At 44.3% G+C, this 27,406-nt stretch overlaps 1 protein-coding gene across 1 annotated transcript in view; it reads left to right on the top strand.

Moving 5' to 3' along the window:
• The window catches only part of MAP3K13 (mitogen-activated protein kinase kinase kinase 13), a 131,302-nt gene that overhangs the window by 88,666 nt on the left and 15,230 nt on the right, over positions 1-27,406 (top strand). Inside the window, exons 5-13 of the mRNA XM_032763595.2 lie at positions 5,532-5,715; positions 9,074-9,265; positions 11,204-11,362; positions 13,936-14,094; positions 17,320-17,428; positions 19,565-19,674; positions 19,851-19,967; positions 20,945-21,082; positions 23,347-24,115. Of these exons, the coding sequence (XP_032619486.1) occupies positions 5,532-5,715; positions 9,074-9,265; positions 11,204-11,362; positions 13,936-14,094; positions 17,320-17,428; positions 19,565-19,674; positions 19,851-19,967; positions 20,945-21,082; positions 23,347-24,115 (1,937 nt within the window). The remainder of the gene's footprint in view (positions 1-5,531; positions 5,716-9,073; positions 9,266-11,203; positions 11,363-13,935; positions 14,095-17,319; positions 17,429-19,564; positions 19,675-19,850; positions 19,968-20,944; positions 21,083-23,346; positions 24,116-27,406) is intronic.

A 27,406-nucleotide genomic window follows, 5' to 3' on the forward strand; every position in this document is an offset into this window, starting at 1 on the left:
AGGGAATCAAAACCAATAGTAAAAGGTTCTATAGCCATATAAATAAAAAGAAAACAAGGAAAGAAGTGGGACCACTAAGCACTGAGGATGGAGTGGAGATTAAAGATAATCTAGGCATGTCCCAACACCTAAACAAATACTTTGCCTCAGTTTTTAATAAGGCTAATGAAGAGTTTAGAGGTAGTGGCAGGGTGGCTAATGGGAACGAGGACATTGAGGTAGAAATTAATACATCCAAGGTGGAAGTCAAACTCAAACAGCCTAATGGGATGAAATTGTGGGGTTTAGATAATTTTCATCCAAGAATACTAAAGGAAATATGAAATGAAATTGCAAGCCCAGTAGCAAGGATTTTTAATGAATCTGTATACTTGGAGATCGAACCCGATGAATGGAGAATTGCTAGTATAGTTCCTATTTTTAAGGAAGGGGAAGAAGGTGATCTGAGAAATTACAGACCTGTTAGTTTGACCTCAGTTGTATGCAAGGCCTTGGAGCAAATTTTGAAAGAGAAAGCAGTTAAGAACATAGAGATGAACGGTAATTGGGGTAAAACACCACATGGTTATACAAAACGTCGACCATGCCAGACCAACCTGATCTCCTTTTTTGAGAGAACTGTTTTTTTAGACAAAGGAAATGCAGTAGATCTAATCTACCTGGATTTCAGTAAGGCATTTGATACAGTTTCACATGGGAAATGATTAGTTAAATTGGAGAAGATGGGGATTAATATGAGAATTGAAAGGTGGATAAGAAACTGGCTGAAGGGGAGACTAGAGACTACAGTAGGTCATACTGTCAGACTGGAAGGAGGTTACTAATGGAGTTCCTCAGGGATCAGTCTTGGGATCAATCTTATTTAACATTGTTACTGAAGACCTTGACACACACAGTGGAACTGTGCTAATAAAATTTGTGGATGACACAAAGTTGGGACATATTACTAATATGGAGGAGGACCAGAATATCATACAAGAAGATTTGGATGACCTTGTAAACTAGAGTAAAAGAAATGGGATGAAATTTAATAGTGAAAAGTTCAAGGTCATGCATTTAGGGACTAACAACAAGAATTTTTGCTATAGGCTGAGGACATATCAGTTGGAAGTGATGTGGAGGAGAAAGACCTGGGTGTACTGGTTGATCACAGGGTGACTGAGCCACCAATGTGATGTGGCCATGAAAAAGGCTAGTGCAGTCTTAGGATGCATCGGGTGAAATATCTCCAGCAGAGACAGGGCAGTGTTAGTACCATTATACATGGCACTGATGAGACCTCATCTGGAATACTGTGTGCAGTTCTGGTCTCCCATGTTGAAGAAAGATGAATTCAAGCTGGAACAGGTGCTGAGAAGGGCTACTAGGATGATCCAAGGAAAGGAAAACCTATCTTATAAAACTCAAAGAGCTTGGCTTGTTTAGCCTAACCAAAAGAAGGCTGAGAGGAGATATGATTGCTCTCAGTAAATACGTCAGAGGGATAAATACCAGTGAGAGGGAGAGAGAGAGAAGTTAAGTGCTAGTGTGGACAGAAGAAAAAATGGATATAAACTGGCCCTCAAAAGTTAGGGCTTGAAATTAGACAACGGCTTTTAAGGATCAGAGGAGTAAAGCTCTGGAACAGCCTTCCAAGGGGAGCAGTGGAGACAAAAAATCCTAACTGATTTAAAGACTGAGTTTGATAAGTTTATGGAGGGGATGGGTATAATAAGACTCCCTACAATGGCATGTAGCCGATCTATGACTGCTAGCAGAAATTATCTCCAGTGCTTGATGATGGGACGCTAGATGGGAAGGACTCTGAGTTACTACAGAGAATTCTTTCACAGGTTTCTGGCTGGTGGGTCTTGCCCACATGTTCAGGGTCTAACTGATTGCCATACAATGTTTGGGGTCAGGAAGGAATTTTACCCCCGATCTGATTGGCAGAGACCCTGAGGGTTTTTCACCTTCCTCTGTAGCATATGGCATGGGTCACTTTCAGGTTTAAGCTAGTGTAAATGGCAGTCTCTCTGTAACTTGAAGTCTTTAAATCATGATTTGATAACTTCAGTAACTCAGCCAGAGGTTAGGGGTCTATTACAGGAGTGGATGAGTGAGGTTCTGTCACCTGCAATGGGCTGGAGGTCAGACTAGATCAGGGGTTCTCAGACTTTTTCAAAGCCCCACTTTGAATATATTTCACGCTGTGATGACACACACACCCCAAAAGTGAGAGCAAATTACTGTGCATACTCATAGGAGCACCAAATTAAGTGTGTAATCATTATCCCTGCACTCAAAGGCACTGAAGCTTTTCAATAAATGTAAAGTAGGCATATTTCAATATTCCAAGTAGAAGACTTCCGGGGAGAAAGTGAAGCTGAGGGTGGGTGGGTACAGCAGTACCATACCAGGCCATCCTTACTTCTGCACTGCTGCCTTCAGAGCTGGGCAGCAGCCCTCGCTCTCTGCTCCCCAGCTCTGAAGGATCACGGCTGCGAGCAACATTACAGAAATAAGAGTGTCAATACCATACCATCTCACGATGCCCTACAATAGCCTCGTGACCCTCTCTTGGGTCGAGACTGCCAGTTTGAAAAGCGCTGAACTAAATGATCACAATGGTCCCTTTTGACCTTAAAGTCTACGAGTCTATGTGTGTAAATAAATATGATGGCTACAAATGTTCTTTGGAAAATTTTAATTTGTTTGTTGAATAATAGAAAACCTAATTTTTAGAGGAAACTGTCCAGACTGCATCTTCCATAAAATGCCATAGTCTCCCTGTCTTGATGATGCATCCTGAGAGTCCCTTGGACATGGTGTGTCATGGAAATGTAGTCTTGCTAGGGAACCTGGTCCATACAGGAGACTCTGATCAGAAGACCCTGTTGCGGAAGAATATCTGAATCAAACTTTTTGGATTTTCGATGTTTGAATTTTGTCAAAAAACTTTCCACTGAAATCAGACACAGCCCATTCCATGATGCAATCTGCTTCTCTGGTGGAATGTCCTTGTTTGGTGAAGGCAGTTTTAAAACCACCAGAGAAGTAGATTGCATCATGGAACAGGCCATCCAGATACCCAGGAGAACCTGCTTCAATACAGGGGGAAAAAGTCCCACTAGCCACACTCCGCTAGTTGTCACCTGTCACCCCACACTAGACTTCATATGGGGTATCATCAAACAATTACAACCTGTATTTGATGGGACCACTTTCTGATAGAAATCTTTCCCAAACCTCCTCTTCTGGCTTTCAAACAACCTCCCACCCCCAACCTCATGAAGCTTATCAGAAACAAGCTCCCCATAGACCAGGACTCACCAATTCAAAGTGGTACCAGATTCTGCCAGAACAACAAATGCAAAACCTGTAGACATCTCTCCACTGCTACAATGATCAATACCATTTCAGGATCCATAGGTCTTATGCATGCCTATCACAATGTGTAGTGTATCTCATCAAATGCCCAAGCAACCACTCTGTGGGTGAAATGAGACAATTACTATGCTCTTGAATGAACTCTCACAGAAAAATGATAAAAGACAAAAACACCATACTTTTCATGGGCAAATACTTTTCATAAAGCATCTCTTGATGTCTGACCTCTCAGCTCTCATCCTTAAAGGAAGTCTGCACAGCACCTTCAAAAGAGCCTGGGAACTTAAATTCATAACTCTGCTGAACACTAAAAATCATGGACTTAACAGAGACACTGGTTTTGTGGCCACTTATAACAACTTATAACTCACGCTGCTTCCTAGTAACCCACCATTCTTCTACTTGACTGCAGAGGTGTTAATTGTACTCTTCATTTTAAGTGGTCTCTTACAACGTGTGAACCATTTATGCTTAACAGTCTATCACACTTGTATGTATCTTTGACACCATAGTTTCCTTCTCTCGACCTGAAGAGGAGTTCTGTGAAGCTTGAAAGCTTGTCCTTTCCATCAACAGAAGTTGGTCCAATAAAAGATATTGTCTCATCCACTTTGTCTCTCATATCCTGGCACCAACATGATTACAACTCTGCAAACAAATAAATATATTAACTGACATTTCCCATTTAACTGTATGCCTTTAAAAATTAGAGATTCCTAGATACCAAGGCCATTGTGATCATCTAGTCTGACCTCCTGCATTACACAGGCCAGAAGACTTCACCAAAGTAATTCCTAGAGCAACACACCTTTTAGACAAAACAGCCAATCTTGATTTAAAAATTGTCAATGACAGAGAATACACTACAACCCTTGATAAATTGTTCCAGTGCTTGCTTACTCTCACTATTAAAAATGTATGTCTTATATTGAAATCAAGGTGATAAAAATAGTATATATCAAAGTACAATTTGTGGGGCAGAGTTCAAGTTGCGATGTGAGGAAACATGCATTTCTTTGTAGTTCTGAAGAAAAATGTGTGTGTTTTTATTATGTGGTCAGTGTAACTCTTATAATGTACTTAACTTATCTTGCTTTAAGTGCTTGGGTTTTCCAAATGATGTGTTAGGCAACTTAGTTGTTGTCACTGAGCAACCTTAGCTAGCTTTTTAACAGTTTTTAGTTTTTATATCAGTGGCTGGTAACCTACAGCCCGCAGGCTGCATGCGGCCCATCAGGGGAATCTGATTGCAAGCCACAGGTTGCCCACCACTGTTTTATGCTCTTCCTTCTGTTGGCTCCATATTTATTGCCTTCTCTTCTATGCCCAGTTTTACCCCATTTAAACAAAAATGATGAAAGTCTAGAAAACATTATCTATGAGGAAAGATTGAAAAAATTGGGGTGGTTTGGTCTGGAGAAGAGAAGACTGGGGAAGGCAGGAGGGAACATGCCAATGGTTTTCAAGTACATTAAAGTTTGTTACAAGAAGGAGAGTGAAGAATTGTTCTCCTTAACCTCTGAGTGTAGGGCAAGAAGCAATGGGCTTAAATTGCAACAAGGGAGGTTTAGATTGGACATCAGGAAACGCTTCCTAACTGTCAGGGTGGTTAAGCACTGGAACAAATTGCCCAGGGAAGTAGTGGAATCTCCATCATTAGAGGTTTTTAAGAATAGGTTGGACAAACACCTGTCAGGAATGGTCTAGTTATAGCTTAGCCCTGCCTTGAGTGCAGGGGACTGGACTAGATGATGATGAGGTCCCTTCCAGTTCTACTCTTCTATGATTCTGTGATTTTTCCCATAGAAAAACCATCAATTTGTTTTGGCCATTGTGGATTTTAAACATTTCCTTTTATTGGAGTGTTTGGATTGTCTGTAGTTATGTTTAATGTTGTACAGCCCTCCTCCTTCCCTCCTTGAACTTCACCGAAGAAGGGACACTCTCCAAATCCTCAGATGTGAAAGTCTCTAGTATATTAACTTATTGTATTGCATCAGCAGCTCACAAAGATTTTGAATGTGTTACTGAGCTACTTGGTGAAAAGGTCATAAGAGATGACAGAGGAGTTGACAGTTGCTATCTCTGGTATGACCGTGCAGCAGAGCACTGCGTGAACTTGGAGATCTTCTAACGTGTGTTCCTTGCTTGTGTATTACCAGATACATGGGAAGTTCCATTTGAGGAAATCTCAGAGCTGCAGTGGCTGGGCAGTGGAGCACAAGGAGCTGTCTTCTTAGGCAAATTCCGAGCGGAGGAGGTGGCTATCAAGAAAGTGAGAGAACAGAATGAAACAGACATCAAGCACTTGCGGAAGCTGAAGCATCCTAACATCATCGCCTTCAAGTAGGTCATGACTTCTGTTATCTAGATAATTACTAGAAAAGTAATAACCTGTATTTTCCCAAGAGAATGCATTGTTAGCCATCATGTCCTAGCCAATTGGTGAGTTCCGAGTACAGGAATTACCTTCTGGTTTATCCAATCTTCTGTAGTTAAAACTGGAAACGTATTCTGCCCCTCCTCTCTCAAACAGATATGTAGTATTGTGGGCACTGTAAAGTGGTGTGCAACATTCCAACCTAGAGAGGTCATATTGACATTCATACAAACAAAAACACAGTCCTGTGAACTTTGCACATCTACAGGAAAAGAAAAGTCCAAGAAAACTATTGCCACAGAGATTTCCCCCTGCACAAAGCCCATGGGAAACTTTTCCTGTCCTGTCTTGTCCATCGGGGAGAGCCTCGCTACTGGGTAGGAGTGCAATGCATAGAGCTGTAGTCAGGCAGAGTGAACAGATCTGACCAGAAGAGCAATTGCTCTCCCCATTGAGTGAGTATGAGTTGCTCCTTCATCTGTGCTCTGCAGGCTCCAGCTATGCTTAGTGAAGCTATTTAAAGACAATGGTGAGAACCAAGAACATTCAGACAAGAGAACAGGAACAGCTTCAGGTTTATGGTGGACAGCAACAACTACCAGTACAAAATGCTCCCTTTCCAACTGGCAGCAATCGGTGGGTGATGACTGAGTGAGTGGCTGGGGTGGTGCCTAATCCATGTCACTGGAGCATGCAGGTCTACCTTTATCTAGATGACAGGCATAAGAGAGGTCTTGCAATTGGTGTAGCTCGCAGCTGTGGAAGGTGCATTCTCTAGTCATAACTGACTGGGAGTGAACAAAGAAAGATCTACTGTAGTCCTTATTCAGGTTTTAAAATTCCCAGAGACTGCCAAGGATTCCTCCTGGGCTGTAGCTTGCCTGCATCAGGACAGGTTCAAGGTCTCATCCTAGGAGCAGATCTTGGCAAGACAAGTTTGCAAGGCTCTGTGAAATGTGACTTGAGAGGGCTATGTGATGGTGTGCTCTCCTCAGCAGGTTGAGGACTCTCTGAGATGGCCCATCTGCCAGAGAATGTCTTAAAGGACATGGCCTTTTTTCCAACCTGCTCTTTAGTTAAACCCTGACTTTTCAAGGTACTTAACCACAAGCCTAACTCTGTGTTATGCGAGTATCCCATGAAAGTGTGAACACTCATGGCAACTTGTGTTCTATGTTGCACAGGTGTGTTTAAATCAGAAGAACTCTGAGGGTGCTTCTTCCTCTCTCTCACAGCAAGTGAGGAGGATTTCCTTGTCAGTGTCTATTGAGTGCTAAATCAGGGCATGACTGATGCACTGATGGGGTGTGTGCTGTGCTGGTGTGGGCCCATCCACCTGCACATATACTGTAGTCAGCAGCATACATGGGGATTGGAAATGCTGCTTTTTAGGGGACAGAATGTGGTATTCTGCACACTGCATTCAGCCTGGTCTGGCAGGATGGTGTATGGACCCTTCCTAAAGCCAGAACCTTATTGCTTCCCTCCAACAATGTTCTTGCTACAAGGGCAGAATTTTGCCGTTAAACAGATCTGAATTCATGTTATCGCAAAACATAAAGGCAAGAGCTCCTGCAGTGCTATCAGTCTCTACAGCCCTCATCCTCTTAAAGGACTGAAATGAATTGTACTTGAACTTGCAACAGATCTTCTCAGAGCAGGCATAACACTAGAGTGTGCATTAAGCAAAACCATGTCTTGCAGATCTGTGGTATAAGTAGGTAATGTATTACTGGAGTTACTTACTGGGCATGGTTAATATGCTCAGTGCTGTACAAAACATGGACACAGTTCATGTCCTAAGAAGACAAACCATATAGTACAGACAAATAATCTAAGTAGATTTTACTCCTAACCCCATTTGTTATCCAAGTGATGCTTGCAGATACTTCCCAACCTAATTTAACTTTTGCTGCAAGAGGATTTTTGAATAGTGCTTAAATATATGGTGGACAGAAATGATTTCCTTACTGTAAGGAGTGTTAGTAAGAATGTAGCTCCAAATGGAGTGGAGATGAACCCTTATTCTGTTAACCTGGCTGAAAACTAATACAAGGTCCAGCTTAGAGCTGCTTTAATGTGGAATTCCTGCTGATTCAGTGGAAGCTTTTCACGTGACGCAACTGTAAAACTGAGCCCAGAGTGACTTAGTAGAAGGCAAGCCAACCAAATGAATTATGTGACAAGTTAGAAGGTGACTGCAGTGGTTGAATGAACACAAGCAGTGTTTCTCCAAAGCGTGTCTGACAAGATATGGAATAAATATAAAACCTAGTATTTTGACCTAACTTTGACGTAGGAAAACCACACAAACAAATACAAACAAACCTGAAGTAAAAATAAAGTCTAAGCCCTCCTGACTGGAGATGGATCTGTTTTCTGTAATCTTAGTGGGAAGGGAGGAGGAGAAAAGGTCGAGGAAATAGTAACAGAAATATTACATTTAAGCTAATAGTGTCACATTATTAGCTGGTTAATCAAAATGCTGGGGGACTAATGGGGTCTCACAGAATGGAAGTTTTCTGACAGAAGGTTAGCTCTCTTCAGGCATTTTGGCAATGAACTACACTCAAGTTTGTGTTTGCTATGTGTCTGGTGTTCCAGAGCTCTTCCTGACTGAGCATTTACTAAGGCATGTATTCTGTTTTCCTGTGAAGCATCGGAAGCTCCTGTCATTGCTTGACCAGGAGGCTCTGTAGTCTGATCGGGACCTGTATGGCAATGTCTGCGTTCCTTTGCTTATATCCCTGGAGAATGAAAGTCAATACTAAGGCCTGGTCTACACTGGGAGGTGGTGTTGATGTAAGATATGCAACTTGGAATACCGCAGCTGAAGTTGACGTATCTTATTCCGACTTACCTCCCGTCCTCACGGCGTGGGATCGACAGCCGCAGCTCCACCGTCAACTCCGCTACTGCTGCTTGCTCCGGTGGTGTTCTGGAGTTGACGGGGAGCGCGTTCAGGGATCGATATATCGCGTCTCGATGAGACGCGATATATAGATCCCTGGTACTGCGGGTAGTCTGGATGTACCCTAAAACGTAAAAGCCAGAGACATAAACCTACAGAGCAGCTTCTGCTTCTATAGGGAAACTTAATTTCTCCACATATGAGTCAGGTGCACAGTTGCACGTTCCAGATAAAGAATAATGGTCTAATTTTCAAATGTGCTGAGCCCCTACAGCTCTCTGCCATGAAAGTCAGTGAGCTGTGAGCATTCAGATCACAATGGTATATTTTTGAGTTCAGAGAATCCCTTTGATACTGACTGTTGGGTTTGATTTGCAGTAATATGTATGGTGTTCGTGTGTGTTCTCTGACAGGGGAGTTTGCACTCAAGCCCCATGTTACTGTATTATCATGGAATACTGTGCACATGGACAGCTCTATGAAGTGCTACGAGCGGGTCGGAAAGTCACACCTCGGCTGCTTGTGGACTGGTCCACAGGGATTGCAAGTGGAATGAATTATTTACACCTTCATAAAATCATCCACCGAGACCTCAAGTCACCAAAGTGAGTCCTTGGGTGCTTGAAACGAAAAAAGTAGATTTTTGAGTGAATTCGTCCAGCAAATGAATATTGAGCTAAATCGGGGGTCTTAAACTTTCTAATGGTCTGACCCATAACTTGAGAGAGATTTGTCCTGTGCTTCCTCTGACTTGTTTTTAACTGCATGGACCATCTCTGCTTTCATTTATACTAGCATAACATCTCTGTGGCAACTGAACCAGTTGCTTACATGGGAACGTAATAGTAAGGAAACAAGTCTGCTAATGAGATGGCTGTTTTCCCTGTTTGAAAAAGTGAATCACTCTGTCTCCTTCTGCTCTTTATTTTGTCTGTCCTTCATGTCTGTTTTATTCTGGTCTCATCCCCTGCTCTCATGAATGTGTATCTTCCTCTTCTCCTACACCTGCTCCCCTGCTGATACTGCCCAGCTGCCTTATCTCATTCACCCTGGACATTGCTTCAGCCTCACCCTTCTTTCACTGTTTACAGCAGGCAGTGTGACTGTGGTTCTGTTGTTGTATCTGTATTTGACTGTAAATGTTTTAAATGGTATGTTACGTTGTTTGGGCAGTGAGGTGGTTATTATTACATCACTTATTATTTTTATTGTTGCTAGTTTGAATATCAAGACAAATTTTCCAACAAATAGTTCTACATTTTTCTGTAATTGTTATCTCTAATTATACTGTATGCAAGGGATTGGCAGCCTTTGGCATGCAGCCCACCAGGGTAAGCATCCTGGTGTGCCAGGCCAATATGTTTACCTGTTGCATCCACAGGTTCGGTTGATCGTGGCTCCCGCTGGCCGCAGTTTGCCATCCCAAGCCAATGGGGGCTGCGGGAAGTGGCGCTGGCCGAGGGATGTGACGGCTGCCGCTTTCCCCAGCCCCCATTGGCTGGAGCGGCGAACCGCGGCCAGTGGGAGCCGTGATTAGCCGAATCTGCGGATGCGGCAGGTAAAGAAATCAGCCCAGCTCGCCAGAGTGCTTACCCTGGCAAGCTGCAGGCCAAAGGTTGCTGATCCCTGCTAGTATATACCTGTATGTGGCTAAGTACATCTTCCATCTTAGTAGTCATTTTGTGTTAAAACATGCATTTACAAGAAGTTTGAAAGTCCCCCAAATATAGTCAACCTTGATGTTCCCAGTTATGACTCTGTTACAGTCCCTTTACACCTGGATGGACTTTGGCCCCTAGAATTTAGAATCAGAGTTTGGAAAAAAAATCAAAAGAATTTTATGGTAACTCATCTGTGAAGCTGCAGAATCATTAACCCTGTACTCTGACCCTGTCAAACAGCCTCACCAATGGTTCATACTGGTTTGAAACAGAGTGTTTGCTAACAACAGCTATTGCACTAAGATCTTGAGTGACTGTGGTTAAAATTGAGGTTTTATAAGGAAATGTTTGAGCTGGATTCCAAGAGGGTGGAGCTTTGTTTCCAGAACAGTGTAGTTTTGGGGGCAGTGGGTTTTAGCAGTGATAGAAACCAGGATCCCTTTATCAGTAGGGTTGGAGACAGACAAGCAAAAATGTTACTATAGATTGCTTTACTGATTTTATTTCAGCACTACCTCATTTATGATGCAAAGCAGGGAAAAGGTAATTGTGACTCCCTCCTGCGTTGGCAGAACAACTGGATGTGGTGGAGTTACACAGGAAAAAGTTGTTCTGGATAGAGGGAGAGAATTTACTGAAACTAGCAAATTAATTAAATTTACTGATCAAACTGTTTTAAAGCTTTAGTTCCTTGCTGCTAGGGTCCAAATAAGCTACTAATTCCTACACCCTCACTTTGCCCATTGATAACATAGGTATAGTGTATACCAGGCAGTGTTAGTAGATGACAAAGAACTTTAAGATCCACTTCTGAAAGTTGCTATGGAAGTGCAAAGCGTTTTCTCATTGCTGATACCTTGTGTTTTTTCCCTCTCTTTCCAGTGTATTAGTCACTCATACAGATGCAGTAAAAATTTCAGATTTTGGTACATCTAAAGAACTCAGTGATAAAAGTACAAAAATGTCCTTTGCGGGCACCGTGGCTTGGATGGCCCCAGAAGTGATACGGAATGAGCCCGTCTCTGAAAAAGTGGATATCTGGTAAGCACTGCTGTCATGTTAATTACACATCTTCACTTTCCTTTCAGCCAGTCAGATCTTCCCATTATATAGCATTACCAGCACTTTTTCCTCACCAGAAGGTCTGTCTCACTGCTCTCTACTGGACTTTCCATTCTCAGAGATGGTGCTAAGTATTATATGTAGGGTCCTACCAAATTCATGTCCATTTTGGTCAATTTCACGGTCATAGGATTTTTAAAATCATAAATTTCACGATTTCAGATATTTAAATCTGAAATTTCGTGGTAGTGTAACTGTAGGGGTCCTGACCCAAAAAGGGTGTGAAGGGGCACAAGGTTATTGTAGGGGGGATCATGGTATTGCCACCCTTAGTTCTTTGCTACTGACAGCAGCGCTGCCTTTAGAGCTGGGTGGCCAGAGAGCACCAGCTGCTAGCCAGGAGCTCAGCTCTGAAGGCAGTGCCACAGCCAGCAATAGCGCAGAAAAAAGGATGGTGTGAGATGGTATTGCCACCCTTACTTCTGCACTACTGCCTTCAGAGCTGGGCCCTTGGCCAACAGCTGCTACTGTCTGGCCACCCAGCTCTGAAGGCAGCGCAGAAGTAAGGATGGCAATGCCACAACCCCCTCCAATAATCTTTCAGCCTTTTGGATCGGGACCCCCAGTTTGAGAAACGCTGATCTCCCTTGTGAAATCTGTGTATTATAGAGTAAAGATACATAAAAGGCCAGATTTCATGGGGGAGACTAGATTTCATGGTCTGTGACACATTTTTCCTGGCTGTGAATTTTAGGGCCCTAATTATATGCTCCACAATGAGGAGTGGGGCTATGAAAGCAATAAAAATTCAGTGTATGTAGATGTTTATGATGTTGAGAGATGAACGTCCTGAGCACCTCACAGAAGTGGGCCCCCAAAACCTATCCCTTTAAGAATTAAAACAGTGAACAAAACAAGATCATGCTCTTCTGTTTCATGCGACGTTGTTGTAGCCAGGTTGGTCCCAGGATGTGAGAAAGACAAGGTGGGTGAGGTTATATCTTTCACTGGACCAGCTTCTGTTGGTGAAAGAGACAAGCTTTTGAGCTTGCACAGAGCTCTTCTTCAGGTCTGGAAAATGTAGTCAGTGTGCAAGGATATGTAGAGAAAGAGATAGAGATAGAAAGATGCTATTCCTTCTGGGATATAGTAATTTTGGACTTTGAAACTCACTACCACATCTCTGCATCTCAGGCTAATTCTAGCTTCTGGAACGGTTATTCAGTGAGTGCTTTTCTTTGTCTCTTGGTTACTTCTCTTTTGCCTTTGTACTAACCATTTTGGCATCAGTTTACTATTTTATGATACTCTCTATGTGGTTGGTAGATGGCAGTTATTCCTTGCTACCTTTTGTGAATTCTCCATGGAGCCTTGGATTCATTACAGGAGAAAGGCAAATTTAGTTTTCTTACCTGTAATTTTCATTTCTTGTAGTACTTGTGGCACCTTAGAGACTAACAAATTTATTTCAGCATGAGCTTTCGTGAACTACAGCTCACTTCTTCGGATGCATAGAATGGAACACACAGACAGGAGATACATACATGTTCTCTGTATGTATAAATATCTCCTGTCTGTGTGTTCCATTCTGTGCATCCGAAGAAGTGAGCTGTAGCTCATGAAAACTCATGCTGAAATAAATTTGTTAGTCTCTAAGGTGCCACAAGTTACTCCTGTTCTTTTTGCGAATACAGACTAACACGGCTGCTACTCTGAAATATTTCTTGTAGTGTGGATTGCCTGCTCTGGACAGATTCTCCTTATACTTCTCTAGCCATGATTGGCTTTAACACAATTCTCTTTCATCTTTCTTCAAGTTAGGACTAGAGGGAATCTCCAGTGGAATCTGAAATGTCCAACTAGTGGCACCTACACAGTGGCTGTGTTTGTTTCCTCACTTTCACATTGTAATAGTTGCTGCTGTTTTGTGTTTCATTAGCTTTGGAAGCATTTGTCTGCAGAGGGCATGGATAGTTCAGCAAACTCACCAGCAGGGGGAGTGTTTGCTTTAAAAAAAAACAAAAAAAAAACCCCAAAAGAAATTTGTTAGCTGATTTATCATGAATACACACAAATTCTCACTTTGTCCCAAAGCAAGGGAGCTCTGATCAACAATGATTACAGCTAGGAAAACTAACTTTGCCATTTAGTTTACTGGAATTGGCAAGACTATGACCTTCCATTGTAGATTTTACCCATATTCCATTGTATTTTGCTCATAACTTCATATCTTTTTGAGATTAAAAACCCAAAAAGGAGGAGGATTTGGTTTAGCTTTTCAGTGTAAAGTGAAAGTTAAAACCGATGCAACTGTGGATAAAAGGCTAGGGCTTAGGACAGTGGCAGAGAGAGGCTGCACAAAGTGTAAATATATCCCTGGATAACACCCTTATCTAGTTAAATATATGAACCAGTCTTGAATCCATTTTCAAAATCCAAAACCAGATGTAACCTGCTGCCCGTTTTGATAACCAAACAGAAAGTCTGAGTCTGTTACAGAATTTTTTCTGTGTAACTCACTGTGAAGGTTTGTCCTTATGTTTCTGCAACAGGTCGTTTGGGGTAGTTTTGTGGGAGCTGCTTACAGGAGAGATTCCATACAAGGATGTAGATTCCTCAGCTATCATCTGGGGAGTGGGAAGTAATAGCCTGCACCTTCCTGTCCCTTCCACCTGTCCAGATGGGTTCAAAATCCTCATGAAGCAAACATGGTAAGGCCACATCTCCTGCACAGACTTGGTGCTTGATCCTGCAGTCCTGGCTCTGCCAAACTCCCAGTGGGGTCAGTGGAAATGGTGGCTGAGTAAGGACTGGAGGGTGGGATCCAGAGCAAAGTTCTCTTTTTAAAAAACACCACTGCTGCTGAGAGAGTGACTGTGTACTGGTAGCACACTATGCTGGATTTGACATCCCGTGTCCCGCTGCCATGAAGCAAAATGACTTGTGACCAGTAAGGCGTTGGAGTTCCTACAAACAGCATGCACTTACTTATGCTGTTGATGTTGAAAGAGACCAGGGTGGTCAGAGAAAAGAACTCAGCGATGGAAAGATCAGACATGGTAGGGCTGGGGGAGGACCAGGGCAAGTGAGAGAGATGCTGGAGAGCAGCAAATCAAACGGGGAGGTGAGGGCGAAGAGGCAGGTGGCCAAAGGCTCATCCTGACCATGGCTGAGTACAGGAGAACTAGGAGTCACTCAGAGAGGACTGTGGATCTGGAGCTAGGTGGGTGGTACGGAACAGCTGCTCGGAGAGTGGGAAGAGAGGAGAGTTGAGTGGAGTGCTGTTCAGAAGAGGAAGAGGGAAGAATTGGAAGCAATAGGAACAAAGGAGGAGGAACCCAGTTCCCAGCCTTGGCATGGTTCTAGGTGGCAAAAAAGAGGAGGCTGCGATCTGCAGGAGGGGCAGTCTGGTTTCTGTTTCCACCAGGAACTGGAGAGGTGCACCTTCTCTGTGCTGTAGCTAATTCTCTGTGTCAATGTGAGGATGATGCTGCCTCTTGGCTCCCTGATCCATATTATTCCTGCACTCAGGATACCTTCTCAAGCCTCTCCCTGAAAATTCTGCAGTCTAAGGGTGAAAATATCCAAATTAGCAAGAATTTTTAAGAGCTTGGAAGCCCCAACAATCTTGTCTGACTCTGTCCCGTCTGTGTTAGCAGTCATGTCTCCCCTCCTTCTGGTCCTTTGTATGGGGAATCATCATTGAGTAGGTGTGTTCCAGTGGGGTCGCACAACGCTCAGTTCTTGGCCCTACACTGTTTAAAATTTTTGTCAATGACCCAGAAGAAAAACAAAATCATCACTGATAAAGTTTGCAGACACAAAAATTGGAGGAGTGATAAATGATACGCTGATACAGAGTGATCTAGATCACTTGGTAAACTGGGCACAGGTGAACAATATGCATGTTAATATGGCTAAATGTAAATGTATACATCTAGGAACAAAGAATGGAGGTCACACTTGCAGGATGGGGGACTCTATCCTGGGAGGCTGTGACTCTGATAAAGATTTGGGTCATGGTGGATAATCAGGTGAATAGGAGCTCCCAGTGCGATGCTCTGGCACAAAGAGCTAATGCGATCCTGGGCTGCATAAACAAGGGGATCTCGAGCAGGAGTAGAGAGGTTATATTACCTCTATATTTGTCACTGTTGTCACTGCTGCTGGAATCCTGCATCCAGTTCTTGTGCCTACAATTCAAAAAGGATATTGGTAAATTGAAGAGGGTTCAGAGAAGAGCCTGAGAATGATTAAAGGAGTAGAAAACCTGCCTTATGGTGATAGACTCAAGGAGCTCAATCTATTTAGCTTAACAAAAAAAAGGTTAAGAGTGACTTGATCAGGGTGTATAAGGACCTAAATGGGAAACAAATATTTGATAATGGGCTCTTCAGTCTAGCAGACAAAGGTATAAAATGATCCAGTAACTGGAAGTTGAAGCTAGCCAAATTCAGACTGGAAATAAGCTGTAAATTTTTTCACAGTGAGAGTAATTAACCATTGGAACAATTTACCAAGGGTTGTGGTGGATTCTCCATCACCAGCCATTTTTAAATTATGACTGGATGTTTTTCTAAAAGAAATGCTTTAGGAATGTCTTTGGGGAAGGTCTATGTCCTGTGTTATGCAGGAGGTGAGACTAGATGATCACAATGGTCCCTAGAATCTGTGAATCCATTAATAGAATCCTGGCAAATTCTTTTTCATCTGTTGGCTCTACAGCTACCAGCTCTTGGAGCAGTACAGTCTATGAGCTGTTCGTTAGTTAAGAATTGCATACCTCCTCGTGTGCACAGAAACCTCTCTGTATGACATGCAGACAGATCCACCTATTTTTTGACCTGCATCTCATACCTGCAAGTTTGACATCAAGTTTTCCCAAGGAAATATGTTCTTATTGGGGACCTAGCTGCTTCTGTCAAAATGGCTGGTCATGAGCTAGTTATAGAGGTAATCCAGCTGCATGCTGGACTGGGGACTTTACCCATGTGGCTGTGGGTCATGTTCTCCCTCTTGCCAGGTTACAGAGCTCAAGGTCTTGTTCTTAGGAAGGGCATTAATGCTGAGTCTTCATCCTTCAGGCTCAATAATGGCAGGGAATCCCTAAGGGGAGTGGAATATTAAAGAATACCTTGATTCTCCTACATTAGCCAAGATGAGCAGCCATCTGTTCTGGCTAGTATACTAGGAAAATGAGGAAGAAACCATGCTGTGATGCTGACTATTCTTTACTGATCTGTAATTTTCAAGAGGTGCTCTAAATATGTCAGTCACAGATTCAGAAACTCAAGGGACACCTGGCTGGAATCTAGTCAGTTTCACCAAATGAGTTAGAGTAGATTCATTTTCTTCCTGCCTTGAGCCACCTGCTGACTTTTGTGATTCTTACAATCATAGTTTCCTGTTTTACAAATGTTCTCTCTGCCCTGTTGTTGTAGAAGGGAAAACTGACTATAGTGCAATAATGAAAGGGCTTACACACAGCAAGCTGTCACGTGCTCCGAGGAAACACACTGGGTGGGAAAGAGAATTTTTTGCTCTGCTCTTTTCCAGCTACAGCAATCTAAGGCCTGGTCTACACTGGGGGGGGGGAGTGGATGGGGAGGTCGATCTAAGTTATGCAACTTCAGCTACGTGAATAAGGTAGCTGAAGTCAATGTACTTAGATCTACTCACCGCGGTGTCTCACTACAGTGAGTCGGCTGCTGCTGCTCCCCCGTTGACTCTTCCTGCGCCTCTCACCGAGCTGGAGTACAGAAGTCGACAGGAGAGCGCTTGGGGATTGAGTTAGACGCAATAAATCAATCCCTGCTGGATCGATCTAGTGAAGACATACCCATAGGGTTAATTGTACCAGTAGTGGGTAAAACACTTTCAGTGTGATTTTAACTCTGTAGCATGTCCCCTTAACTTGACTTTGTTGTTCTGTTCAGGCAGAGCAAGCCCCGGAACCGTCCCTCTTTCCGACAGACGCTGATGCACCTAGACATTGCATCTGCTGACGTTCTTGCCACCCCTCAGGAGACCTATTTCAAATCCCAGGTAAATACAGATTGGCCATAGCTGGTGATGCTTGGAGGGCTACGGGGTCTCAAAACTATTACTGACTCATCCTGGAAGGCAGACCAAGTGGGACTCCAGCCCAGGATGTAATGGGTTGGTTTGTGTCTGAGGGGGAAAAAGAGGACTAGGGCAAGGACAGGAGGGTTTTGCAAGGGAAAATGCAATAATAAGCCAACCTCAGAAAAACCTTAGGCTGAGGCATATGTTTTACTATTTATGTTAACAATAAAGGCTTCTGCTAGGAAGGGATTCTGCTTTGGACACAAACCGTGTGTGTATGCACCTGCTGTGTTCAGAAAACAGTGGGGACATTTGTACCAGAAGTGGTGTTTCCAGACACCGTTTACCCAAAAGACAGAAGTGAAGGAAGTCCTGACTAGCACAACAATAGCTGCAGCAGCTACAAGTTCAGCCTGCAGCCCAATAGGCCTTGATGCAATTTACAAATGGCTAACAAGCCTGGTCTGCGGTCCGGCATTTATAGCAGTTTACAGCATTTGCAGACCAGACAGACAGAACAGTATCAGCAAGCTCAGGCTGCAGCCAAGCCACAACTGTCCTAGAGCAGGGAGACAAAGAAAGCTGTGCAGAATCTCCAGGGTCCCAGCTCCCTGACCCTATCAGCTGCTCACAGGGTGACAGACAGGGATGATCCCCTCTGTCCTGTATGGTGAGTGAGCACCCAAAGTGTGATTCTACACATTAGGGCCACGAGGGCTTGTGACTTCTTTGGAGGGTTAATACTGTGCCAGTAGACACACTACCAGGCCTCATAGACTTGGGAAGTGACCAAACACTCATTAGGATAGAACTACAATGGGCAGCAGAGTTTATGTCCATGGGGTTCCTTGGACACTTGGCAGCAGCTTGAGACCTTGGGACTAGGGTCCTGGGTGGGCTGCACAGTGCGAAAATGCAGGCATGCCCTGGCTTTGATTTGTGGGGGACTGATGTGACAGGATGGAAGGGCTTAGTGAGAAATGGGACTATTCTGCTGATCTTATGCAGCTTCTTCAGGAAGCAGACTAGGTAGGGTTCATTACACAACCCGCTTGACTGTATGTGAGGGAGCAGAGGCAGAATACAGGAGTGCTGTGGGGACCACTTTCAGTCCCTGATGTCACACTTCCTGAGAGAACTGCATTTCTCACTCCTTCATGACCTCCTTGAAGGCAGGCACCAGGCATAGGTCTCTAGCTATCATCTTACTTGGGGCAAGGTTCTGTGACTTTCTCCCTCCAGAGCAGGGAGTTAGGCTGCAGTTCACTATGATCATTTTAGCAACCCCGGTTTAAGTTCAGCACCTGCCATCCTGTTCTTTTGGGAGCATTGACAGGGTTAACCAGTGATCAGCCAGCCTTTGTAGGCTTCATAAGTATTATTTATTCAGAACAAAGCCATTACGGAGAAAACATATCTTAAGATCACTAAACAGCTTATATGCGATCTTAGCTTACCAGGCAGTCACCCAGTGTTGATGGGCCTAGTTCCTGCAATAACCACTTAAAGCTGGGATCTCACAGTACGCACTCACTGAGGGACAGTGAATGTTGCGGTTTTATGGCACAATTCAGATTTAACTCAGGGGCTGTGTGAAATGACTTTGAGATGCCTAATGCCAGGTGGACATTTGCTTCCATATGATGTGCTTTGTAGTGTCTGTGGGGGAGCCGGAACCTGGAGAGCACTTCCATACTTGCAGGGTAGGTGAAGTTTAAGAGTCTCGATAGATTGAACATGGATAATGGAATTTTGCAGGTCAGGACTGAGTGCGTTGCAGAGCTCTGTGTGGAAACTTGCATGATGCCTGTTTGCGTTATACCTGGCTCTAGGCGGTACTACTAGGCATTGCTGGGGGCAGACCTAATGCTGGAATAGCAAAACAGAGCTGCAGGTCAGGACTGGGATGGATGGGCTGTAAGGTGGCTCCGTAGTGCAGGGGTGTGGCAGATCAGGACAGAGGTTCTTTGGTGGAGAGGTGATCAGACACGTGTAAATGATAGCCTGAGTATGGGAATGACCCAGTAATAGAAGAATGAACTCCTCTGCTGCAGAGTTGTCTCTACCATGAATCATGAAGCTGTATAACCATGAATATAAAATGCCATCCCACAGGCTGAATGGAGAGAAGAAGTAAAGAAGCACTTTGAGAAAATTAAGAGTGAAGGAACTTGCATACACCGGCTGGATGAAGAGCTAATTCGTCGCCGAAGAGAAGAGCTCAGGTCTGTCGAGGATCTCACCCCTCACCTCTCTACCTGTTGAGATAAACCCTAGTGACAACTAGGCCATAGAACATACCCCTCCTGCATTCTCAAATAAGACATGTTTATTTTGCCCTTCTTGGGTCAGGATCCCCAGGTTGTCCAGCTGAGCCTTAGTTTTCCTTTCTTGTTAACAGGCACGCATTAGATATCCGTGAACATTATGAGAGGAAGCTAGAGCGAGCCAATAACTTGTACATGGAGCTCAGCGCCATCATGCTGCAGCTGGAGGTCCGCGAGAAGGAGCTCATTAAGTATGTATATCTGGGGAGGGGGGAGCATACATGTACATATGCTTGTATACAGGAGAAGGTTCTGAACTGGGAATAAATAAACTACTCTGCATGCCTTCAGATTGAGCCTCTAGCAGCAAGCTTCCAAACCTGGATAAAGGACCAGGCGGCTGAGTCTGTGCTTGATTTCTCTAAGTCGTTGTTCAGATTGGAGGGTATTCTTTTTAAGGATGGTGAATGACAGACTCCTTATTGTAAACATCCTCCATTTCACCCTGCAGCTGATGACTGAGAGAAGAGAGCTTTCATATTTTGCTACCAGCTGTGTTAAATGGCCTCTTCCATCAGCCCCTCTTTAAAGAGGGGAGACAGTGTTCCCTAAACTGTGTACCAGGGCCACAGATAAGACGCCAGCTCCTGCAAAGAAAGTAGAAAATAATTAGGCCCTTTGTAAGTGCAAAACACACCACACACCTTGTCAGTCTGTGAAACAAGCACACAGTGTGCATCACCATTTATTCAATAGTTGCTTCTCCATCCAGCCAGAGGTGGATTACAATTTTGTGGGGTCCTGGGCCAGAGCAATTGCCCCCATTCCTCCACCCCAGCGCTCCTGCCAAGAAGCAGGATCAGGGTGCAGGGGCTTGCCCCACTTCACCCGCCTGCCCAGCACTCCTGCCAAGGAGTGGGGTGAGGGCTTGCCCTGCTCCCCCTGCCTGGCACTCCTGCCGGAGAGTAGTGTTGGGGCGCAGAGGCTTGTCCTGCTCCACCAGCCTGGCGCTCCTGCTCGGGAGCGGGGGTTGGGATGCGGGGGCTTCCCCTATTCTGCCACCAGACAGGCGGGCAGAGCAGGGCAAGCCCCCACACCCTCACCCAATTGGCTGAGGCCCCTGGGCATGGGCTCCGTTGGCCCAGTGGCTAATCCACCACTGAATCCAGCAGTAACTTCCATTTTACAAAGAGGAGACTAGGGATTTATTCTTTGTTCTGTATTTCAGACGGGAACAAGCGGTGGAAAAGAAATATCCTGGGACTTACAAGCGTCATCCAGTCAGACCAATAATCCACCCCATTGCGGTAGAGAAGCTGATGAAGAAGAAAGGGGTCTCTCATAAGCCAGGGAGCCAGACAAAACGGTAGGAAACTTCTGCAAAAAACAAAATCCTAGACAGGGAAGCAAGTCCTAAACAAGAGAGTGACAGAGTGGTTCGTCTTGGAAATGTGACTGGGTGAAAATGGCTGATTCTTGCACAACAGATCTGCTTCCTTTGCGTGTTCTGTAATATGCCTGCTTGCTTCAGTGCCAAGTGGAGTTCTGTCCTTTGAGTCCTGCAAGCAAAGCAGAACCAGCACAGCTAGGAGTGAGTAAGCTGAAGTCTAGTCTGACTGCCACACCATAAACACAGTTGTTAATTAAGTTCATGTTGTAGGGACAAATTCTGCCCTCAGTTACACGTGGGCAACCCTGCTGAAACATTGGGTCCACAGAATCTTTTTGTTGGTGGTGATACAGGAGGCAGAAAGAACCCAGCATGACACTCAGAACCCCATGGAGTCTGCATGGCTGGCCGGGAGAAACAAATATCTTCTAGTCTGAGCAAATGTAATGCCGGCTCGTTGCTGGCCCTGACGCTAGTGCAGGAAGGAATGTGGAGAGTGGCCAGAAACAGGATCCGAGTCAGCTGGAAGGATGGCCTTGTTGCTGAGGCACCTAGCTCATCCCCACAGTCCTTGCATGACCTCAGGCAAGTCTCATGCAGATCAATTTTCAGCTGTTTTCCCTAGTTTTGTATTCCTCGGAGGTTGGGATTCTACACCCTAATTAACAATCAGCGATCGATGTTTATTCCTGTGTAGCTGAAATGAACTAACTGCTTTATTGTCTGTCTTGTGCCACCTGGAGACCCCATTGTGCTGGGACCGGCCCAGACACATCAAAAGATACAGTCCCTGCCCCAAGGTTTACAAGCTAAATAGACAAGACAAAGGGTGTGGGAAGGGGATAGAACATACAAGCAGATGTGTTAGTGCTGTGATTTATTGGTGGGAAGTTAGTGGGTTTTTAATTTAAAAACAGAAGAGGCTTTATTAGGAGGGGGTTAACTAAATGGAAAGACAAAGCGCTGTGGAGGAGAGAAAGGTAAAAGGGGACTGTCACTGTTTCTGGGTAACTGCTCCTGTGCTCCCTCAAGGGCATCTGCCTAAGGTTTCCAGCTCCCAGCTGTCACCTCTCTTGGGCATAGACCTGAGTTTCTCTTCCTCCTGACTGAGCATTTTAAGGCTGCACAGCTCCCTGCCTTACACAATAGTGTCCCCAGCAAGCCAGTCTGCCTGAAGTCCAGTGCCTTTCTCTCCAAGAGCCAGTGTATTGCCAGCAGTTACAAATTACCACACAGCTCTTTCTAAGGGCTTGGCTACACTAGAAATTTCAAAGTGCTGCCGCGGCAGCGCTTTGAAGTGTGAGTGTAGTCAGAGCGGCAGCACTGGGAGAGAGCTCTCCCAGCGCTGCACGTAAACCACATCCCTTACGGGTGTAGCGTGCAGCGCTGGGAGGCACGCTCCCAGCATTGCCTCCCTGATTACACTGAGACTTTACAGCGCTGTATCTTGCTGCGCTCAGGCTGTAAAGTGCCAATGTAGCCATGGCCTAATCAAGCACATTTATACTTAAGGGAAAGGCATTACAGAGAAAACATTAAAACAAGAAATGTTCCAGTAGGGATGCTAAACATACCAGGAGTCCCCCGTCAATCATAGGAGGCCCTAGTAGGCCAAAATATTTCCAGTCCTTCAACAAGGATTGGGGACCTTGGACATAAGGTCCTGCTGGATCGGAAAGAGGGCCCTGAGTCAGTTTAAACACACAGCTTTTTTATGCCCAAAGCCCTTTTTTAGTCTTTTGATCCCTGGAAAACACAGCTTGAACCAGTATATGGAAGCCTTCCAATTGGTAGTACCGCTCTGCAGATGTTTAAAGTCGTGAGTGATTCCCCTTTAATCACCCCATGCTGTTTTTTAGTTCCTGGAGGTGCTGTGGTAATGCTTCTGCATCAGTAGAACACAATCATATGAACCATCCCAGGCCCACAGTGATACATAAACGTAACACGATATGTTCTGCCAAAGATACAGAATGCGGTTGTGATATCAGCCACAGGGACTGGGGAGGGTGGTAGGAGAGAAACAGAGGTGAAAGGACCATGACTGGGGATAGAGGGAAGTGAGTTGGAGCCAACAGCCAATCAGCAGAAGGGAAAGGATGTCCATAGACTGTAGAGAGCAGGGTCTGGTGCAGCTGCTCGTTGTGCCTCCTCCTGCTGACTGGGTCACTGGTCCCAGAGTGATGCCATGGGTTAGTTCTACCTTCAAAGTTAAATCCCTGTTTTCACCTGTCTCCTAGGCCAGACCTGCTGAAATCAGAGGGCATATCCAATGCAGAGGTGGCACCTAATGGCTCACCAGTCTCAGGAAGTCCCAAAATGTCAACACTCAGTAACAAAGGCCGATACCGCTGCAAACCACGTCACCGACGAGGGAACAGCAAAGGCAGCTATAATGAATTTGCAGGGATCTTGAAAAATCAGCCAGCACATGACAACTCACCCCAGCCACCACCTCCTCCTCCTCCTCCTTATCATCATCATCATCCTCATTCTCATCTTTCCAGCCTACAGCAGCATAGTCACCCCCATTACCATGGCCATCACCCCAGGCTAAACATCCAGGGGCAAGACATCGCAAACTGTGCGAACAACCTGAGGTACTTTGGCCCTGCTGCAGCCCTGCGGAGCCCCCTCAGTAACCATGCCCAAAGGCACATGTCTGGCTCCAGCCCCGATCTCATCTCTACTGCTATGGAAGCAGATTGTCGGAGGAATCTGGAGAATGAGGAACACAAGGTTGATCACTGGCAGTGTTGTAAAGCAGACCCACACAACCCTTGTCCTCAGTGCAGACAAGCGAACGGTGGTCAGAAACAGATGCCGTCCATTGAACCAGGCATGAACCACCCTGAATCAACAACGTGTGGTCCCTTATATGAAAAGGCCCAGCTTCCTGAAAAGATGGAGAAGGAAGACTTCAACAGCTGCAAGTCAGTGTCATTGCTGGACACCCCTCAACACCAGGCTGCCCCAGTGCTACCTTGCAAACCCAGACCTATTCAAAAGGTAAAGACAAGAAAGTCATCTTTAAAATAACAATAGTCTAATGTTTAAAATTTTCCAGAAAAAAAATGCACAATGTGGTATAGTTTGTTTGAGAGAGAGTATCTGACTATGTAAAAAAAAAAAAAAAAAAAGCTTTGTATAGCAATCCATACACAAAGGGTCAGAGTTAAGGTTGTGCATGCAACTTTAATTTTAATTTGCGTGCTTTGTTTTGCAACCCTGACAACCCTTTTTAAAGTAGTTTTTATTGGGAAGATCATAGGTGGAGGTAGTAGTACTGCATATGGTTAATGTGGCCTAACACATCCCATTATAAGACTCTCTTCAGTTACATATAACATTGCCAAATATTAACTGTTTGGACTGAAACTTACGAGGCCAAGTGTCTGACTAAAGGTTGTTTATTTTTATTTAAAGAAAAAAAATCAGAAAAAATGGTTCAGCCATTTCTCAGAACAGAGTCAGGGAAAATCGTATTGTTTTGTCTATGTTTAAAAAAAATTCTTACAACCATTTCTTTGAGAAGCTTTTAGTTCCTCTACTATGCTTTGGAGCAGGAGCTCCAAATTTGCTGCAGATGTTGCCCTAGTGTCAGCAAAACTCCTTTTGGAGTTCCTGTGAGATTATCTAAATTTACCCAAGTTATAAGATTCCAAAAGTTGTGATTTGTTCTTTTTATAGAGGCTTTGGCAGCTAAATACCCCAAAGATTCTATCTGCGCTGAGCATGCTCCAGCCTGGAGCTGAAGGACTCTCCCTACAATTGCTCTTTTTTGCAGCCTGGGAGTGCTTTGGTGCCAGGAACAAGACCTGAGAGAAGGGATATAGTCTTCTGTGCTCTCAATACTTCCCCTACTGGCACTCAACAGGGGGGAGATGTGGGAACTGGCCTGGCTGGTATGCAGAGCACAGAGGAGCTGGGCTTGGGGAGGTGGCCAGAGGAGAGACTGGGACAAGGGTGGGGACTGGAACCAGGGCAAAGAGGACTGAAATGGGACTGGGTCGTGAAGGTGAAGTGAGATGGGGTGAAGACTGGTACTGGGAGAAGCATAGGTTGGGGGGCCGGGCACAGAATATGTCAGACTTTGGGGGAATAGGACCCAAAGGGTCTCAACACTGAAGTGTGCTCCTTTCAAAACCTGGAATAGAGTGGAGGATTCCTGAGTCTCAACATTTCCTGTACTGGCAACAAATAGCTATGAAACCCACTGACAAAATATATGCCTCATTTCCTTCTTGTGACTGGTCCATATGGAGGATGACAACCTACTACTGCTATCAGTTACTTCGTTAGTTAAAGTGGAAGAGGTTAGTGCAGTGGATCTAAAGCTTCCAACCTTACTAATGGCCCATGTGGTTGGCGGTATGGTTCCACATGATGGATTTGTTTTTCCAGTTTGCTTTTTAAAAAAGCCCTAGAAAATTACACACACAAAACTACATTAAAATAACATTATTAAGGTTGCAAAGTCAAGCATTCCACAGTCTGGAAATGCCAGAATTCAGATTGCCTGTGCAACCGTAAATCAACCTTCCTGTGTGTATGCATTATGAGAGTCTTTAATTACATGATCACGTGCTATTTTTTTCCACAAGACCCCTGTCTCGGTCAGTACACAGGATGAATCATTGCTCTGGGGATGAATCATTGTTGCTTTTTTCTATAGGGCCCTGTCTCATTTGTTGTGGAAGTTGGAAGGTGTTTAGTGAACAAGGCAGAGAATTGCAGGAAGAGAAAGGATGGTGTCATGGTTAAGGCAGTCACATAATTAAATAATGTATCATAATGCATATACACAAGGGAGGCAAATTAACGTTATGCAGGCAGCCTGGTATTTCCTAACTTTTCAGTGCTTGACTTTGCAACCTTAATAATGTTCTTTTAATGTAGTTTTTTGTGTGTAAGTTAATAAACAAAATAATCAATTTTTCAAGAGAGAGAAAAAAAGATATAAGAAGGGAGGGTCACAACAGAAAAGGACAAGCTACATTGGAGGAGAAATACAAAGAGTATTTGTATGAAGTCTGCCAGGAGGACATTAAGTTTTGAGAAAAATACCGGACAAAGCAGTTAAATATCATTTGTAATCAAATCATAATACAAAAGCCATGCTTGATCATTTCTTGGCTGGATTATTGAGTTCAGCATACTGTCAAAGCTGGTTTGCTCCCACCTTCCAGTGACGACCCTTATGGGGGGGAGAGAGAGCTCAGTGGTTTGAGCATTGGCCTGCTAAACCCCGGGTTGTGCGTTCAATCCATACGGGGGCCATTTAGGGATCTGGAGTAAAAATCTGTCTGGGGATTGGTCCTGCTTTGAGCAGGGGGTTGGACTAGATGACCGCCTGAGGTCCCTTCCAACCCTAATATTCTAGGAACAGCTCCTTGTGAGAGTGTGCTTTTTTTAACTGCTATAGTCCTTTTGATCTTCCGTATCTCAGGCTTTTTCCTCTCCTGGTAGTGTCTCTTAACAACCCTCAAATGTTTACGGAGAAGTGGCTTATCTTCAGCTATTCTTTTCCTTTCTGCTTGTTTTCCCATTAGCCCCGTATTAAACTAAAACTGTACAGTCAACATCCAGTATTCATGATGATTAATGAATAGTTCCAATTCTGTCACAGTTGCCTTTTTACTTCCTTCAGACTCTGGTGTACTCTCACTTCTAATTTTCTCAGACACCTCCCCTGCTTCTATGCATTATTGACTAGAGTCGGCTAGCTTATTCGGAGAGTTATGGGGACTATGTGACTGTATCCTTATTACTCTAATTCTGCTTGTTTTATTTCTTCTGATTATAATCCACTGCTTCTAATTGCATGATAAACCTTTGAGATGTCCCCAGAATCCAGTGCTGTGTTTCAGGCTACCTCATTTCCATAAGTTTTCTTTCAGTATTTTTGTCATGTTATATTATCACTCCAAAGTACTGTACGTCTCTCCCTAATGATATAATTTTGGAACCAGAGAATTGGAATCATTTTCGTTCAGGTGTGACCTTGTGGCTGTCAAAGAATATTTCAAAACTAGGTACTAATAATTCTACAGTAAAGCACATTGTGTCCCTGCTGAATTCTGTATCTTTGGTCATCTTGTCACTTGAAGGACTGTAAAACTGTGCCAGTCTCTGGCTTGTCTATGCAGGGAAATTGATTGGCAAAACTCTAGTGGCAGAATTCTACTGCTGTAGGTAGTGTGATACAGCATGGCCAGAGGGCAGCATAAGAGTGTTAGCAGGGGGCCTTATTCCCTGCCAAGGGAGGAAGGTTTGCTTTAGATTAACTAGAACAGCTGT

This window comes from Chelonoidis abingdonii, chromosome 8, assembly GCF_003597395.2.
Source record: "Chelonoidis abingdonii isolate Lonesome George chromosome 8, CheloAbing_2.0, whole genome shotgun sequence".
NCBI lineage: Eukaryota > Metazoa > Chordata > Testudines > Testudinidae > Chelonoidis > Chelonoidis abingdonii.